General features: G+C 50.1%; 8 protein-coding genes across 8 annotated transcripts; 4 read left to right on the top strand and 4 right to left on the bottom strand.

Moving 5' to 3' along the window:
* Nucleotides 1-144: 144 nt before the first annotated feature.
* On the top strand, nt 145-1,401 carry N7503_002310 (ceramidase; the record flags this gene model as incomplete). The annotated part of the gene is made up of 4 exons (XM_057061857.1): nt 145-231; nt 301-487; nt 599-1,115; nt 1,218-1,401. 4 exons carry the CDS (start codon nt 145-147, stop codon nt 1,399-1,401), a joined length of 975 nt encoding a protein of 324 aa, XP_056925819.1.
* Nucleotides 1,402-2,380: 979 nt separating this feature from the next.
* Nucleotides 2,381-5,141, top strand: N7503_002311 (uncharacterized protein; the record flags this gene model as incomplete). Its single annotated transcript, XM_057061858.1, has 4 exons — nt 2,381-2,506; nt 2,571-3,007; nt 3,061-4,435; nt 4,485-5,141. The coding sequence occupies exons 1-4, from the start codon at nt 2,417-2,419 to the stop codon at nt 5,139-5,141; spliced, it is 2,559 nt and encodes an 852-aa protein (XP_056925820.1). The 5' UTR covers nt 2,381-2,416.
* A 151-nt stretch (nt 5,142-5,292) lies between these two features.
* N7503_002312 (ESCRT-II subunit protein VPS25) lies at nt 5,293-5,928 on the bottom strand (the record flags this gene model as incomplete). The annotated part of the gene is made up of 2 exons (XM_057061859.1): nt 5,293-5,405; nt 5,460-5,928. 2 exons carry the CDS (start codon nt 5,926-5,928, stop codon nt 5,293-5,295), a joined length of 582 nt encoding a protein of 193 aa, XP_056925821.1.
* Nucleotides 5,929-6,087: 159 nt separating this feature from the next.
* On the top strand, nt 6,088-7,306 carry trm8 (tRNA (guanine46-N7)-methyltransferase; the record flags this gene model as incomplete). The annotated part of the gene is made up of 2 exons (XM_057061860.1): nt 6,088-6,315; nt 6,475-7,306. The coding sequence occupies exons 1-2, from the start codon at nt 6,158-6,160 to the stop codon at nt 7,304-7,306; spliced, it is 990 nt and encodes a 329-aa protein (XP_056925822.1). The 5' UTR covers nt 6,088-6,157.
* Nucleotides 7,307-7,593: 287 nt separating this feature from the next.
* On the bottom strand, nt 7,594-10,038 carry N7503_002314 (LIM domain protein; the record flags this gene model as incomplete). The annotated part of the gene is made up of 3 exons (XM_057061861.1): nt 7,594-7,920; nt 7,974-9,862; nt 9,960-10,038. 3 exons carry the CDS (start codon nt 10,036-10,038, stop codon nt 7,594-7,596), a joined length of 2,295 nt encoding a protein of 764 aa, XP_056925823.1.
* Nucleotides 10,039-10,956: 918 nt separating this feature from the next.
* Nucleotides 10,957-12,552, top strand: N7503_002315 (MCT family MFS transporter; the record flags this gene model as incomplete). The annotated part of the gene is made up of 2 exons (XM_057061862.1): nt 10,957-11,178; nt 11,257-12,552. The coding sequence occupies 2 exons, from the start codon at nt 10,957-10,959 to the stop codon at nt 12,550-12,552; spliced, it is 1,518 nt and encodes a 505-aa protein (XP_056925824.1).
* A 956-nt stretch (nt 12,553-13,508) lies between these two features.
* On the bottom strand, nt 13,509-15,154 carry N7503_002316 (uncharacterized protein; the record flags this gene model as incomplete). Its single annotated transcript, XM_057061863.1, has 2 exons — nt 13,509-14,175; nt 14,280-15,154. The coding sequence occupies 2 exons, from the start codon at nt 15,152-15,154 to the stop codon at nt 13,509-13,511; spliced, it is 1,542 nt and encodes a 513-aa protein (XP_056925825.1).
* Nucleotides 15,155-16,095: 941 nt separating this feature from the next.
* Nucleotides 16,096-16,605, bottom strand: N7503_002317 (uncharacterized protein; the record flags this gene model as incomplete). Its single annotated transcript, XM_057061864.1, has 1 exon — nt 16,096-16,605. One exon carries the CDS (start codon nt 16,603-16,605, stop codon nt 16,096-16,098), a length of 510 nt encoding a protein of 169 aa, XP_056925826.1.
* Between the last annotated feature and the right edge of the window lie 563 nt (nt 16,606-17,168).

Raw genomic sequence — 17,168 nt, forward strand, 5'->3', positions numbered from 1 at the left:
CACCGGCAGCTCGCGGATTGTCGCGGGAGCCAATCAGATCTCGTCAATTCAGTTGCTGCTGTAATCGACGTCATGTGCAGGTCTTAGACTTGCGTTGTCACCTTCTCTTCTTTTGAATCTTTACCTCTATACCTTACCACAGATATGCAGTGGATTCCCTCTTTTCCGTACCCGCCGTCCAAGGCCGGGTTCTGGAACCCTGTCACCTCTACCCTCAACTGGTGCGAAGAAGTATGAACCCGTTTATGGCCCCACCGAACCCCAGATGGCTTCAGGACCCTGGTTGACGATGGTATCTAGGACTACTATGCCACTATATACTCTGCTGAGATTGTCAATACCTTGACAAACTTGCTTTTCATGTGGCTGGGCGTCAAGGGCATTATCAGCTGCCGGCGCAATCAACATGACCAGATCTTCTTGGTCGCCCTATTAGGCTACCTAGTGGTAGGAACAGGCAGTTTCCTGTTCCATTCGACCCTAAAATGCAAGTATTTCCGCAATATTGTACGATCCCAGCTATTGTCATGTTCTTGACTCTCTGCTGGGATCATATCTGTTGTCTAAAAGCTCCAACTAACGTTGGCGCTGTAAATAGACCCCATGCAACTGGTCGATGAGCTTTCAATGATCTACACAACGTGCTTGATGGCCTACGCCAGCTTTTCATATACCCGCCCGCTGGGCTTCCGTGTTGTTTTAGCATTGTCGTTAACTTTTCTCTCCGTCTTCATCACCCTCTACTACCACTACCTGCAGAATCCTGTCTTCCACCAAAATGCCTACGCGTTGTTAACAATCGTTGTCGTCTTTCGCAGCATGCACACCATGGAGGTGACTCTGCGACCCCGGTGGCGCAAGTCTCGCGAAGAAGACCGACTGGAACGACAAAAGCAGGGACTTCCGGTACCTACCAAGGAGCGTCAGCATTACGAGAACGTGCGAGACATGAAAACTCTCAAGACAATGTGGTTCATGGTGGCGTACGGGTTGAGCATGTTTCTCGGCGGGTTTGCAATCTGGAACCTGGATAACCAGTTCTGCTCCAGCATTCGCCGGTGGAGGCGGGTAGTAGGCCTGCCATGGGGCATTTTCCTGGAGGGACATGGTTGGTGGTATGTGCTTACTCTCCTTTTGCCCCATGACTGTACAATGTTATCATAACTACCTGAGGTTACCTCTCTTGATATGATTGCACCCGCTAACTTATACTTCAGGCATGTCATGACCGGCCTCGGGGCATACCTGTACATCGTCTGGGGCATCTGGCTACGACATTGTCTGAACGGAAACCAAGAAGACTATCATCTACGATGGGCACGTTTCTGGCACATTCCCGAAGTTATCCGCACCACACCTACGTCGGAGAACAGCGTCAGCCGAGACAAGAAGTCCACTTAGAGTATCTACTGAATCACCAAATACTGTTTTGCTTCAACGCGACCCAGAAATAGCCTTATCATTTTTGCCATGACCTCTCCGACGCGAATGGCAAATTGTAACGGAAATGAGCACAATCTGGCCTTTTGGATGCCGAGTAAAAAAGCAGTGACGCTTTTCTTTTCTTGCTTTGTTTTGCCACTGGATATCCTTACCACCCACACTTTGGCTGTGGATGAAACCCTTTCCTACTCGTTGTCACACAAGTTCTTGCAGGACGGAAAACAGAAACTAGCTGACCATACATATATCTTTCTTCTTCTTGTCGGTGGATTACTTGGTGTCACCGACTTACGGGAGGAATTTATGGCGCAAGGTTGCTATAGATAGAAGTTGGGCTTTGTATCTTCTTTGCTGATTTGTTTTATGCTTTTGTACCAGCTTCCCATTACCCGCTTCGTTAAGAGTTATTCAATAGAAAGATCCGGATGAACTGATAGATTCTATCATAAGTGTAGCTAAATTAGCCTGCGGGTTTCGAAAGGCCCGAGTAGGACACCACAGGCTCCACCTTTAAGCTATAGAGCACTGGACATGGATGCTTATCGATATTCCATCGTCAGCATGAAGATTCCCTTTTCTCAAGTAGCGCATTGTTGATATATAAGGAAACGGACATCGAGAATAACAGACAGAGAGTGGACTGGAGTATGTAACCCGGGACGAGAACTATAGCACTGTATTTTGGTTATTCCTTCCGTTTATAGTTCAGTCCATAACGCGCTCCTTCCCCATCATCGGCATACAATATGGACATCAGATCCAGTTTCTCAGTCCATCAGCATTCATGAAGAATCTTTTCTACACCCCATTTGAATCTTCACTATCTCTTTTTGCGAAATTCAACGCGATGCGCTTTGACTGGTCCTTCTCACGTGACCTGGCGTTAGGCTTCGCGCCCGGCGCGTGTCAGCGTTGCGATTCATTTCCCCACGCGGGCCACGCCTACACACAACCACAGAATCTGCCAACCACGATGCAACCGGACGAGGAGCCCCAGCTCTTCGAGCAGTGCCGTGTCTGCATCGTAAGCACAGACTTACTCCCCCTTGAGACCGCCGAGCAGGTATGTTTTCCGATGATCTACAATCACGCGCATCGCAGAGGGCTCACCGTCCCCAAAACTCTAGTTAGCAGCAGTGATCGAAGAATACGGCGGCGAACCGTCGATTCATAACTCGAGCCCAACAAAAGACGACACGGCGGAGTGTACCCATATTGTATCCAATACGATCAACTTTGAGTCCTATGACATCGCCTGCAAGGCTTTAATCCCGGTCGTGAAGCCATCATGGGTTCACACTTCTCTGTCCAAGCGCAAGCTTGCCAACCCGCGTCAACATAGCCCTGACCCTCGTCTATTCTTGCACGATGTGGTGGTGACATGCGGCGACATCCCGGAGGGAGATAAAGATGCTATCATTGGAGGAGTTGTGGCTAAAGGCGGCCTGTACAGCCCACGCATGTCCGCTTTGGTCACTCATCTGGTGGATCTAACTATGGATTCGGACAAGGCACGTTTGACTCAAGCCAAAAAGCTGCGTGCAAAGATTGTTTTGCCTCATTGGTGGGTCTTTTGATACGGCTTTTACATGTGGATTTTCTGTTGACGCAATTTAGGTTTGACGATTGTCTGAAACTTGGTCGACGCATAGACGAGCGCCCATACATACTACCAGACCCAGAAATATTGCGCGCCAACCCCGACGACCCAATTCGAGGGAACGGAAACAAGGGCCTGGCTGGCGCATCCACACCTGAGCCGTCTGCTTTGCCTACAGTGAACATTGATGCACAGGGAACTAATGACCGCAGTGTATTTGATGGGAAATGTATCATGCTGTCTCCTGACTTGAGTATTGGCTCGCGTTTGCTGGAATCCATCGAAACGGTCATCAAGCAGGGCGGTGCGACTGTGACAGGAAATGTCAACGAAGCAGATTGGATTATTTGTCGCTTCCGTGAAGGCTTTGTTTATCGAACTGCCTCACGACTGGATAAGGAAGTTGGCAATCTTGCCTGGCTGTACTCTTTGATGACGTACAATGAATACACTCGGCCCTTGAGCCGAATGCTCCACTACCCAATTTCTCGCACACCGATCCCCGGTTTTGAAGGGCTTAAAGTCAGTCTGTCCAACTATGTTGGCGAAGCCAGAATTTATCTTGAAAATTTGATCACTGCAGCAGGTGCCGAGTGCACGAAAACCTTGAAGCAGGAAAATACTCATTTGATTACTGCCCATGGAACGAGTGAGAAATGCAGCGCTGCGAGGGAATGGGGCTTACAGGTGGTCAACCATTTATGGCTGGAAGATAGCTATGCTAAGTGGCAGATGCAACCTGTCTCCTGCCCACGTTACAACTATTTCCCTTCACGAACCAATCTGGGTGACGTTGCCGGCCAGAGGATGCTGGAACGCGATGTACTCGAGAAGAACTTTTTCTCCTTGGAAGGGCTACCGAATTCTGAAACTGTCATGCAAGATAAGGACAATGATGCGCCATCGATGCAGCCCCCGGCTGATGCAAAGCGGAAAGCCAGTGAGAAGGCTTCCGAAAAGACCGGTACCCCCAAAGCTAATGGGAAGACGCGCAAGCCTTCAGAGAAGAAGGTAGAGACCCCTTCTCGGTCTCGGCTTATCCCTGATAACAAGGAAAATGAGACTCCGTCGTCGGTTAGTAGCCGTAAATCGAAAGAGGCAGCAATCGCTCATCTCCATGACCTTGCCCCTGATATTGCTCTGTACGAGAAGGAGAAGAAGCGCGTCGGTGGCGTCATTCATGGCGGTAGACGGAAGTCAGATGAAGATCGTGTGCGCGACAACCCCAAGAAGCGCCGCTCGGTCGAAGCAGAGGGAGAGAGTGACACTGAGCAAGTAAACGAAGCCAAACGGGCGAAGAAATCTCGACCTGCTATTACGATGCACTTACTGATCACCGGCTACCAAAGTTGGGTTGGGAAAGGCAATGAGAAAAGGGAAGATGCAGACAAGGTATGTATGTTTGTTTTATATCAGTGGAACGGTACTCATTTTTCAACAGCGACATCTTCGAGACCTGGGTATCATGGTGGTTCAGGATGCCCGACGATGCACCCATATGGCAGCCCCGTCTATTCTGCGTACCACCAAGTTTGTAAATGCATTGGCATATGCGCCCGTGATTGTTCATACCGACTTTGTCACCAATTGCCTCAAAGAGGACAAGCTGCTCGACCCGGCGGATTTCAAGTTGATCGACAAAACGGCCGAGAGCAAGTTCCGATTCTCTTTGGCCAAGGCTACAGACAAGGCCAAGGCGAATAGGAACAAGCTTCTGCGCGGATTCCGCATCTACTGTGTCGAGGATATTCGTGGTGGATTTGAAGCATTTAAGTCCATCGTCGACGTAAATGGCGGAGAGTGCATGCTCTTCCGTGGCCGGCTCGCGTTGACTAACCCTTCACGCCGGGAGGAAAGTGACGACGAGAATAGTGATGAGGATGGCGAGGCCGGACGACACGACGTTTTCCTTCTCAGTAGTGCTGAGTCCAAGCATGCCCGTCTCTGGCCTCGATTCCGTCAGGTAGCTGGCGATATCAAGCGGGCCCCGCGAATTGTCCGAGTGGACTGGCTGCTCGACATGGCCATGTCGCAGGAGTTGAAAGGCCCCGAGGCATACGAGCTGACAGAGGATATGATTGGCAACGAAGAAGAGTAGGCTTGAGCTGTTGCTCTGGTACCGCTTATTTCGGGGTTTAGCTTTTGTAGTCACAGATGTCATGTAAATGTTTGGCGCACTGGCCGGGGTTGGCCTGCACACATGGGAATATTTGAGCGTTTCATCATGAATAGCCACGTCTTTTTAGAATTTAGAAAAACTTGACACCTTCTTGTCCTTCACTTCCAAAGACCTGTGCCTTGCCGCGTTTAGACAGGATGTTCAACGCCTTCAACATGACATCATTGTCCATGTTATGAAATTCTGCATAGAAATGTCAGTATACCCATCGACCAAGACAATCCTGCGGAATTTCACCTTGTGACGCCGTCGCCTCCCCCTGTATAAGCTCATATACCGTCAGCACCGCCCCGCGCTGCCCTGTCCCCTCCACCCAATCCACGAGTATATCCGCCCACTCCTCTGGCCTCCGCCACCAAATCCACGCCACAGACTTCGGTCCCTGGCTTCCTGCAGAAGAATCAATCCACTCTGCACGCTGACCTCCACCACCTTCCTCCTCGCTCTTAACCATCCAGTCCAACACCGCGCGAGCTTCACGGAGATCTAGACGCTTGCGCAGCGCCGCATTATGAAAGAGCGGACTATCAACTGCTTCAATCAGGCTGAGGCGATACTGTCTGTGATGTTTGCACCATGCTTGGATCAACGAAGACCATTTCGCAAGTTGAGCTTGGCGGGTAGTGGTATTGGGTTGCGGGGTGAAGAAGGGCGGGAAGTTGTATGTCGGAGGGAAAGAGAAAGCTGCTGACGTTGTGGCTGTCATTCTTGCGCTGTATATGCTGTCTACTCTAACAAAATGAGAAAGAAAATGATTCAGAGACAAATGTAGTGGTAGTAGAGAGTAGAATAGAGTAGAGCTGCGGTTCCAAGTCAAGCTTATGTGAGAGCCAATCGGAGTCAATAGTGGGGCAACACTCCCGCAAATTATTCTTCCTTCAATTCCACCATTGCACACGACCTGTACTTGAACCTAGCGTTCACCACCTTTCACGATGACGACCCCCTCTCTGAACAAGCGGCAGAAGCGCGAAGAATACCGCCGCAAGCTCGGCGAGCAAACAGCTACCGATGGCGAAGTCAAGATGCCTCAGAAGAAATTCTTCCGCCAGCGCGCGCATGCGAATGTCTTTTCGGACCATAACCTTGAATAGTATGTGTATACCCTACTTCAATGTACACCGGCATGAACACATAGGGCAGAAATTTGGACCTTTTGGGTCCAAATTGGACCAATGCCACCAACTCACGGCTATACCTGCACAACCCCAGCTCGAACGAAACGAAAACGAAGCTAACATTACCTTACCAGTCCCCGAACCCCCAACCACATGGACTGGTCTTCCCACTACCCAGCATTCGTAGACCAAGACCCTACACACACAAACCTCAGCGGCGCCCGCAAGCTCCTCAAAGACGTCGAAGTTATCGACATCGGCTGCGGCTTCGGCGGTCTCCTCGTCGGCCTAGGCCCCCTCCTCCCAGAAACATTAATACTGGGCCTTGAAATCCGAACCTCAGTCTCAGACTACGTGCGCTCGCGCATCCGCGCCCTCCGCCTCCGCCAAGAGCAATTGAAGGGAACATCCCAAGCGCCTACAACACAGCAAGAAGAAACGCAAGCGCAAACAGAAAGGCTACCCGATGCGCCCGCCCCGGAAGACGAGGTCGGTACGACTGACGCACTCGTTCCGGGTAACTACGAGAATATCTCCGGGATCCGCGCAAACACGATGAAGTTCCTGCCGAACTTTTTCAAGCGCGGACAGCTTTCTAAGATCTTTATCTGTTTCCCTGATCCGCATTTCAAGGTGCGAAAGCATAAGGCGCGCATTATTTCGGAGAGCTTGAATGCGGAGTATGCGTATCTCTTGCGGCCAGGTGGGATGTTGTATTCTATTACCGATGTTGAGGAGTACCATCATTGGATTCTGAGACATTTCCTTGTGCAGGAGGGTGAGGATGTTTCGGCTGGTTCTGTTAAGCATTTGTTTGAGCGGGTTGAGGGTGAGGAACTTGAAAATGATCCGTGTGTTACTGCTATGTTTTGTGAGACTGAAGAGTCGAAGAAGGTATCCAGGAATAAGGGAAACAAGTATGTGGCTGTTTTTAGAAGGAAGGAGAATCCTGAGTGGCCAGCTTGAACTCAGTGGTGCTGAAAATGGAGTATATATCTTCTCAAAAACTGGAATCAATTGGTGTAAAGGAGGTTATGAATTTCTATATCATGCATTTAACCAATGACCGACGCTAATAACAATGACAATCTGCTCATGCTATGACCGAAACCCCGAAACAAAAAGCAGAATCTAACAAACCCTAAAAACATAAGTAGAAGAGAAAGACAAAAATTGCCCGAAATAAAAAAAAAATAAGTCATCATGCAGTAGCATCATAATAAATGGTTCAGTTTCCGAAATGGTTCGAGATTTCAGCACATACCAGGCGCCTTGAGACGGATGCACTCACATCGCTCACAGACAGCCAGCTGGACAGGTCCACCGATGATACGGCCCTTGGCCGTGCGCTTCGGCTCACCTTCACGAACAAAGAAGCGGCCTTCAGGACCGAATCCGTCTCCGCATTCGTGGCAATTAAAGCAGCGTTCATGCCATTGTCCGCCAATAGCATTTACAACGACGTCGTCAAGGACATGCTGCTTACAGCCCATACAACGGGCTGCAGTACGACGAGAGTGGCAATTGAGACACCAGGCAAACCCATCCCTCTCGACAAACGGGGTGGTTGAGCTGAAAGGCTGGAGAAATAAGTTAGCAAGAAGCTGTGCCTAAAGGAAAAGATTGAACTTACATCTCCACACTCGGCACAGAAGAAGTGGCCTACATGCCATTCGGCACCACAGGCAACTACCACCTCGCCCTCAATCGGGGTCTTGCAGCTCTTGCAGCGGGGACTATATAGTTCATGGAAATCCAGGTGACAGTAGAATCGAGGCACACGGTCTTCGTCTGGTGAGCTTGCCAGGCGTTCCTCCCGACTAGCAGAGGGCTCTTCGTAGAACGCAACGCATTCCAGATGCGTCTGGCAATGGAAGCAGATAAAACACTCTGGGTGGAACCTACAGCCTCCAGCTGTCACTATCTTCCCGGAAATGCCGAGCGAGCAGGCCTCACAGCTTGCAGTTGGTACGCCAGATCGGCTGTAAGGTGTGGTCCAACGACTCTGTTGTTCCGAAGGCTGTCTTCCTAATGGTCTTGGCTGAGTTTGGCGGTTCGTCGATGGCGGTGCTTGTCTCGAGGATCTGCTGTCCTGTTTGGTAGGCGAGCTGTATTCCGAGATAGTTGGCTCCTTGATATCTGGGATATTGATCACAGGGATAGGTGGTGCGGAAACTTCAATGCTGGGTGTGATTTCAATGCTCGGCGCCACTTCAATGACAGGAATTGGAGGTGGAGACTGGCGGTTAGGCTTTGGTTGATTTTCTGCCTGCCATTTCGGATCAAAGCTCACGATCGGTCGCCCCACTCGATCACTAACAGCAGAAGGCTTGGGGAGATTCTCACTTCGGTCTTTGAGTCTCTTGCTGGTGGCGGCCCGGATGTCATCACTGCGGATCTCGATCCCATCTTTTGTGGGGGCCTCTTCTTCCTTGGTAGAGGGTGCGGGTGGTGGAGTCGGTTCGTTTCTTGTATACCCAGCGTTCCGAGATTGAGTTGGTGGGTTCTTATGAATGTCGAACTTGGAAATTTTGTCGCGAACAGATCCATTGCTGTTTCGATCCCGCAACCAAGGAAGAGGCTTGGGGCTACGAGGAGGTGCATTGCGGGGTTCATTCCGTAACGCTGAGGATGCGGATCTCGAGAAGAAGGGTCGGGTGTCGGCTGCTTCTTTACTAGGCTCGTTGGGCTCTTCATAAATCTGGTCGTTGGGATTGCTGAATACTCCCTTGGAGGTATCACCACTGACAGTTCGAGGCTTAGGAGCAGGCTCTGGTGGATCGTCAGGCAGAGCGAAATTGACTTTGAGGTTCTTCTTTAGATTCCCCGCCCGCGATGACTGCCTCTTCGCAGATGAATCCATGGTAATTTCCGGGCTTGATGGATTACTAGAAGAGGCACTGGAGCCAATTGAGTGTCGATGTTTCTTAGAAGATGATTCCGAGCCTCTTCGCGCGGGACTTGAACTGCTCGAGCTAAAGTCTGGGTTCTGATAGGGTGCGTAGGGGTTCTTATTGGCCATACCCGGATTCTGATGCATCCACACCAGCTCCGTGGCTTCATCCTGAGCTGCTTTGTGGAGACGCACATCATCATCTTCCACGTCCAATCCCTGCAGCGCGTCGCGTAGAGAACGCGCCTCTTCCTTTTCTTGGAGCCGGTGGCCATTCTCACGGTATGAAGGGACCGGCGATGCAGCGATGGGCACAGAGCGTGAAAACACCTGCGAGGGGAAGACGTTTTTCCGCACAGACATCGATCGTGGCTCTTGGGCCAAAGGACGGCCGATAGGACCACTCTGAGGGACGTGGGAGAGCGTTCGGCGATGCGACAGCGCGCTGCCAGCACGGGGTGGGTCTTCAACAGGCTCTTCGTCTGGACGGTTCATTGAGAAGGCGGAAGTAGCTCTTGGAGGTAGGTCATCTTGGGGATTGGTCGGGAATGTTGCTGCTTTCCCTGGGTACGGACGAGAGCCCGTGGGACGAGCTGGACGATTCGTTCGGAGATCTTTCAAGTAGCTTGCTGTCGAGGCGCGTTAATTATTGCTTCTTTGTCCAGTTCCCGCAAATCCCAATGAAGGGTCTCAAAGGGCATCCCGAATGAGTCAAGCACGTCTTACCGATCTGGTCGCCGTTCATGTAAGTTGGGCCGGGAGGAGAGACCTTCCGCTGGCCAGTCTTGGTGTTCTTATGCATCATGATTGCTGTGTCGTTATCCTTACTCAGGAATCCTCAGTGATTCCAATGCAGGGAAGAAACGACGTCAAGCTAGGGACCTAATCAAGAGCGGGTCGCGATCGATCTCCGCTGTACCCAACTGCGGGCCCAAACAAACACCACCAGGGCAACCAATGTGATCATGTATTGCCTATTCGGGCTAGGGCTTAGGGCTTTCCCCGCGTGCTTATCGTTCCTTGAAATTCGCTGCAGTTCATACACGCGCATGGAAACGTGATGGTGTTGCATAGCTGCAGTTGTATAAATTGATTCGTTATTCTTATTGGTGTAAGACATTAATTGACTAGGATAGTCTTCCTTCGTCAACGACTTTGTTGTCTAGTTGGAACTTTTTGCCCCTATTATAGCCGACCATTCCTTCATGCTTTTTATCTGAGTGAGCATATGCTTATGCTTATGATCATGGTTTCTTGTCAGTTCCTTTTACGAGTGAAATCTAGTTCCAATTCTTGAACATCACTTCCATATCTCCGCACCGGCTCTACGGCACCACATACCCCACGACCCCACTCCAAGTCAATGCTCCCTTAAAGTTCTCGGCAACAGATCTATGCTCATCTATTGGCTTGAAGTCCCCGGACCGTCATGACCCCAAGATCCCGGACATTTCTCCATCTCTATGCAGTTCCGAATGTCGGCACCAAGTCCGACTTAACAATTACGGACTAGGCCATTAGACTGAAAAGATGTGACTAAAAGATCCACCACTTTTCCAAGCTCTTTCCATCTCCTTTCCCCTGAATATTAGCTCCATGTCGTGAAAACGGCAAACCAACGGGTCCCAAGATCAGACCGATCGCCACCAGCAGCGTCCCCTTAAACAGGGCCCAGCTTACTTCCTTCACAGTTCCTCAAGCTTATAAAGCCTGTGGACTGGAAATGGCAGATAATGCCCCTATTGATGTCATTCAGTCACATCAAGACGACCGGGACTCGGTAACGAGCTCTAGACATGCGGCCGAGAACCCGCAATCCTCGTTTACCGCACAACCTGACCCCGACGAGAAGTACAAGCATGACGTACCCCCCGATGGTGGTTATGGCTGGGTTTGTGTCGCGTGTGTATTCTGGATCAACGCCCATACCTGGGGAATCAATAGCGTGAGTGACACATTCCACATGCAGCCGCAGAACTCAATCTAACTTCAGACAACCGCTAACCATCACATAAACTTTCAGAGCTACGGCGTTTTCCTGAGCTACTATCTCTCTCATAATGTTTTCCCCAACACATCATCTCTCGACTACGCCTTCACAGGCGGTCTCAGCATTTCCTGCGCGCTCCTCGTCGCCCCAGTAGCAACATTCCTCATCCAATTATATGGCACCCGCCTCGTTCTAAACACAGGCGTCTTCTTCGAAACCCTCTCCTTAATCGGCTCCTCCTTCGCCACACAGAAATGGCACATCTTCCTCAGTCAAGGCGTCTGCTTCGGCTGGGGAATGGGATTCCTTTTCGTCGGCAGCGTCGGCATCGCACCACAATGGTTCCAGAAACGCCGCAGTGTCGCAATGGGCATCACAGCCGCAGGCTCAGGTCTCGGCGGTTTAATCTATTCGCTAGCAGTTGGAGCGATTATCCCACGCTATGGACTCGGCTGGGCGTTCCGGATTCTCGGAATCGTATCTTGTGTCGTGAATCTTGTTTGCGGGAATTTGCTTCGTGATCGCAACAAGCTTGTCGGGAGTCGGTTCACGGCTTTCCATTTCCCGTTGCTGCGTCGGCCTGAATTCTTACTTTTCTTGGGATGGGGCTTCTTCAGTATGCTAGGTTATGTGGCACTGCTGTTCAGTGTGGCCAACTTTGCGCTCTCGGTTGGATTAACTTCGCATCAGGGGAGTGTTGTTTCGGCACTCTTGAATCTGGGACAGGGTCTTGGTCGTCCTTGTGTTGGGATGTTCAGTGATAGTCTGGGCCGTATCAATATTGCTACATTCCTGACGTTCATTTGTGGCCTCTTCTGTCTTGTTATTTGGGTCTTTGCTGATAGCATGGGTGTGGTTTGTTTCTTTGCTGTGCTTGTGGGCACTGTCTCGGGGACATACTGGGCAACTGTCTCACCGGTGCTGGCGGAGATTATTGGGCTGAGAGATTTGCCGTCTGGTTTGAGTATTACTTGGCTGTGGCTTGTTGCGCCTTGCACGGTATCAGAGGTCATTGCATTGGAGCTTCGTCGCCCTACTGCTGATGGAGGGACTTCGTATCTGCATGTACAAATTTTCACAGGATTTATGTACATAGCCGCTTCGCTTTGTCTATGGCTTGTTCGTGGTTGGAAGGTCGGGGAGCTTGAGCGTGCTGAACAGAGACGGGAGTCCGTTGCGCAGCAGGGGCCTTTGACTAAAAATCCTGATGGAAGCAAGCAAAGTCGCCCTGCGACTATCTCGTCTGTCTCTGAAGCTGGGGCTTTGGAGACACAATTATGGGCTCCAACGAGCATGGCACGAAGAATGGTCACACTAAAAAGGGTATAAAATGACAAGTCTAGGTACACACAACATAATAAAAAGTGGAAGAGATTCATCCTGGATACAGGGATAATACATCAATACATTTCAGAGAAATTTCAAATCCAATTACCTCTGGAAGTAGGAAAACCGATAGCTTACATCTATCAATCCGTCCACCTAATGGCAAATTTGCTTCAACTTGTTAACTCGGGCCATTCCACCCTTGATCTTTTCTCCCAATATCGCGATATGCTCGGCAGATATTGCTCTTCTCGCCTTTGCCGCCTCTGCGAAAAGGGATCAATGAGCTCATCAACTACGTTGCTGCGTAAGTCTACATTTTGACTTTCACAACGGCACATCAAAGGACACTGACCGCGGGAAAAGGTTCATTGAGCAAGAAAACTTTGTGCAGGATAAATTCAACCTCGAACCGGAAATGTTTGAGCGAGCTGAACTGGCCCGAAGCCGAGCCCTATTCGGACGAAGGACCAAGGCGGCCCGAGATATAGGAATTGAAATTCGGAAAATATACGATAACGCGGTTTGGGAGACGTAGCCAGAAAATGACAATGGTGAACTGATAAAGGATGCCCCATGGTTGATGAGGGGTTGGTCAAAGAGAGAATGGGCATTCCAAAAGATCCTGAGGGACCTATCGATAGATGGATCACCTGCGATTTCACGGCTGCAAAAGATTCGGTCGACGCAGTAGAGACAAAGGATGGCAGAGATTCAATGAGATTGAAACATTTCATTCTTTGAAACGAGAAAAGCCACGAACTGAACATCAATGCACTGAAAACGGCGAAAATGGCCACCTCAGGCTGTTCAACATGATGGGAGGATACTTACGGAGGCCTGCCATACACATTTATTGTTCAATGTGATATAATCGTTAATTAACTTGAAAATCCAAGGGAAAGGTTTCATTCGATATAGAATGCAACACCTATTGGTTCATTCAAAATCTGGTCTACCTATGAATTTAATTCAAGATCTAGCAAGTCCCAGATCTCGTAAAGATGGGCCAGCAAATATTCTTCATCTTCTATCTCTTTCTTCCAAGTCTCCCTCGAAATCGCATCTCCCAGAAATAGTGCAAGATCGACATCACCAATCCCGCAACCCATCCCATCGTACGGACCATCAGTGGATCCCGCATGAACCGGGTCAAAGAGCTGGACAAGCATGTCCCGATCTGGGAAGTAAAGATCACCCGCGGTGTGGTAGTCCCTCCACCAGTCGTACCCACGTTGAAATTTTTGAGCGGCGTCAGGCACAGCTGCTAAGTTATCGTCTTGATAATGTTTGTTTGATGAGGCACCCGCTTCCTTCCATAGTCCGCGGTCGGCATATTTGGACAGCCACCATAGCTTGGGATCTTTGGGCTCGTCGTCGCCAGTGGACTTGCATATATCAAACGCGTCGCGCAGCAAGCTATCCCACGTATGGTCCTTGTTTGCTACTATGCATGCCCGTAGACACATGTCAAACATTCCTGGCCTCTTATGAGCTAGCTTCTCATAGGTTGAACTGTGAGCGAGCTCTGGGTACCAAATAAGATCCGGGTATACCGCCCCAGGATTATCCGGGCTGAGCCAAGACAGATCGTTGGACATGATACGACGGGCATTGATCGCGCGCCTAATTTTGAGATCACGCCTATTGCCTTTATCCTCTGGGTGCTCAGGGATCTGTGTAGTCCAGTATTTGGCAAAAAATGGATAGTGGTAGATACCATGTATCACCAGGGCCCTTCATGTTCGAGCATCTGCGGTCTCCGAAGTCTTGCGTAGCGATCGATATCGCCATTGTATGCTGCAACATGGATTAATTTGTCCTTGTTGATGAGCGGAAGATCTGCAGGGAGTGGGCTATATACCAGTGGGACATAATCCTCTGGTGCCTCAGGGGCATCGCAGTCATGGTCATCGATTCCCCAATCTTCGGTGATATTGAAGTAATGGGGATCTGAGCAGTAAGTGTCCCATGGCTTTCTATAACGTATAGAAAACCACCCTTTAGGGCTATAGTACTTCCGTCTGGCTGTAAGACTCGAATAAACAGCAGTATCCCCATTGAGAAATGCAGCTCGACGCCCGGCAACGTCGACCGTACGTGTATAGTCGTTCATGATCTCGAACTTCACAGGCTGAGAGAGAATATGCTGATAAATGTGTCGACTGCCGGTGCTGTCTTTCTGCATGCTTGCGTAGCCAGCCTCTTCTGCGATATGGACCTCCGGAAGAGGGTCGAGCTCTTTGTACAGATCAATATACCCTGCAACAGCGCACGCGCGAGCAGCATGATAGAGCATATCCGGGTATCGTTGAACCAGAGCTCGGAGGGTCTCCCCTGTCGGGACTTCAGGATACCAAATACAGTAAGGTATCTCGTCAGGCTGCGAGATGGTTGGTATGATACCGCTCATGAAATCCCGGGCATTCAAGGCGCGCGTGAATTCTGGGATTCCACGGAGCTGTTTAGCAAAGCCATAATGATGCCGTATGCCACGAATAGTGCACAGTCGATGACACGGCTCGCTCAAATCCTTTGGAATTCGAGATCCGTGAACTGCGTCCTTGCAAGCCTCTTCATCGTATTTCGCCTTTCGCCTAGGCATGGTGTCAATGAGATGTTCCGGTGGGGGATCAGATAACCTTAAAAGGACTGGAAGATCAGGCAGGAAGAAGTGAGTTCAGACAATTCGATATGGTGGACTCCTGGAGTACCGTAACCGTAATATAATATGGATAATGCCAAGTTTAAGTGGAGAGCGTTTGACTTTGGCCCCCAGCGGCGCCATCAAAAAAGAGTTCTGATCTACAAGGGCCTTTCTCCACTTGCAATGGTTCGGAGCTTTTTCTGGTTTATTCAATCTATTTTTTTATTTCTATCCTCAGGGAAACGGGCTTCATTTACGAGTCTCGGGACCAGATTCGCTTCACCATTAGACAAACCATCTATCACCTACTATATTCAAAGAGAAATCTTCGTGCGAAAAGAACTCTGCTATCTCATCCACTTGTAAGTCCAAGTCGCTTCGGCCACCTGAGAGCAACTTGCTGCTAATAATATCACAGATCATCACAAGCTGGGATTGTGCAGGTCAGTATAGGTAAATCTTCCGAATTATTCAAGACATGACTTGAAAGTGGGATTTCCCGAGCTAGAGATAGGCCATCTCCTCTATTCAACTTACAGTGCATGACATCAATATATGGCATTCCAAAGTTACTTTTTAAATGACTCAGAGTATCAAGCATTTATCACTACAGACTTTCTCTAGAGCAACATGATCTGCTAGCATGAGGCTTCAAATAATATATCATTGCTGCCAATATCAACTTGTATACATCTGGCAGCATATCGCAATTTCCCAACCCCCAAAAAGGCCAAAAAGACGAAGGCAGATTAGTCTTTTCCAGCAAGACTCATAAGCAGCTATGTATTTCCAGTCCCAGTGATATATGTACATTCCTATTCTTGATGCTTTAAGTTTACCATCCACCATGCTATGAATAGAAGTATTAGCAATGATCCAGAATATCTGGCTCGGGGCACTTACCGGTCTGCCATAATGCCCGCCGTGGGGACCGGGACCTCCCCAGCCACCAGGGCCTTCACGAGGACCGGGCGGAGGAGGACCACGAGGATCAGGACCACCCCAGCCACCAGGACCTTCACGAGGGCCGGGTGGGGGAGGACCCCGAGGGTCAGGACCACCCCAGCCACCAGGACCTTCACGAGGGCCAGGTGGAGGAGGACCACGGGGATCAGGGCCCTCCCATCTTCCGGGCGGACCTGGAGGAGGAGGGCCACGGGGGCCAGGGCCTTCCCAGCCACGAGGGTCGTCACGGGGGCCTGGCGGGGGAGGACGATCATAAGGACCACGTCCTTCCCAGCCACGAGGGCCATCGGGAGGACCGGGCGGAGGAGGAGGACCACGAGGGTCAGGACCACCCCAGCCACGAGGGTCGTCACGGGGGCCCGGCGGAGGAGGGCCATGAGGGCCAGGTCCTTCCCATCTTCCGGGTGGGCCTGGAGGGCCTCCAGGGCCTCCATAAGGACCATTGTGACCGTAAGGTCCAGGGCCTCCGGGACCCGGCGGGGGAGGGGGAGGACCAGGCTCTTGGTGATGGCTAAACAAGCCCATTGTGTTGTATCCTATTTGTAGGATGAGGCAGAGTCCAGACAACGGCCGGTTTGATATGTATTGAGTTTGATTTAACCTCCTCGCCTAAAGGTAGTAATAAAAGGGCTTAGAGCAAAATTCAGGAGTGGCTTGTTTAAAGACGAAAAGTATCACCTTGGAGATTTTTAATAATATTTTGGGGGTTTGAGGAAACGTGGATGATAGTCATACGTAGCTCTCTCTTTTCAAGAACCCACCAACTTATTTAATGGTTCGTCACACTAGAGACGTGCTAAGCTAAATCTATCATTGTTTTAAGATTATTATCTGCTAAGCGCCCAATCTGGTCAGAAGTCGGAATGGTTGCCTAAGTTGAATGGAACTAATGTGGATCCGTGGATGTTTCGAAAGTGATTTGCATGGCACTGCGCTATATGTATTTCCCGCGTCAATTTAAGCTCCCGAGGTCTTGCGAATCACCAATTTTAGGTTTAAGGTTGCT

Source organism: Penicillium pulvis, assembly GCF_028828015.1.
Source record: "Penicillium pulvis strain IBT 33274 chromosome Unknown contig_12_segment0_segment0, whole genome shotgun sequence".
Taxonomy (NCBI): domain Eukaryota; kingdom Fungi; phylum Ascomycota; class Eurotiomycetes; order Eurotiales; family Aspergillaceae; genus Penicillium; species Penicillium pulvis.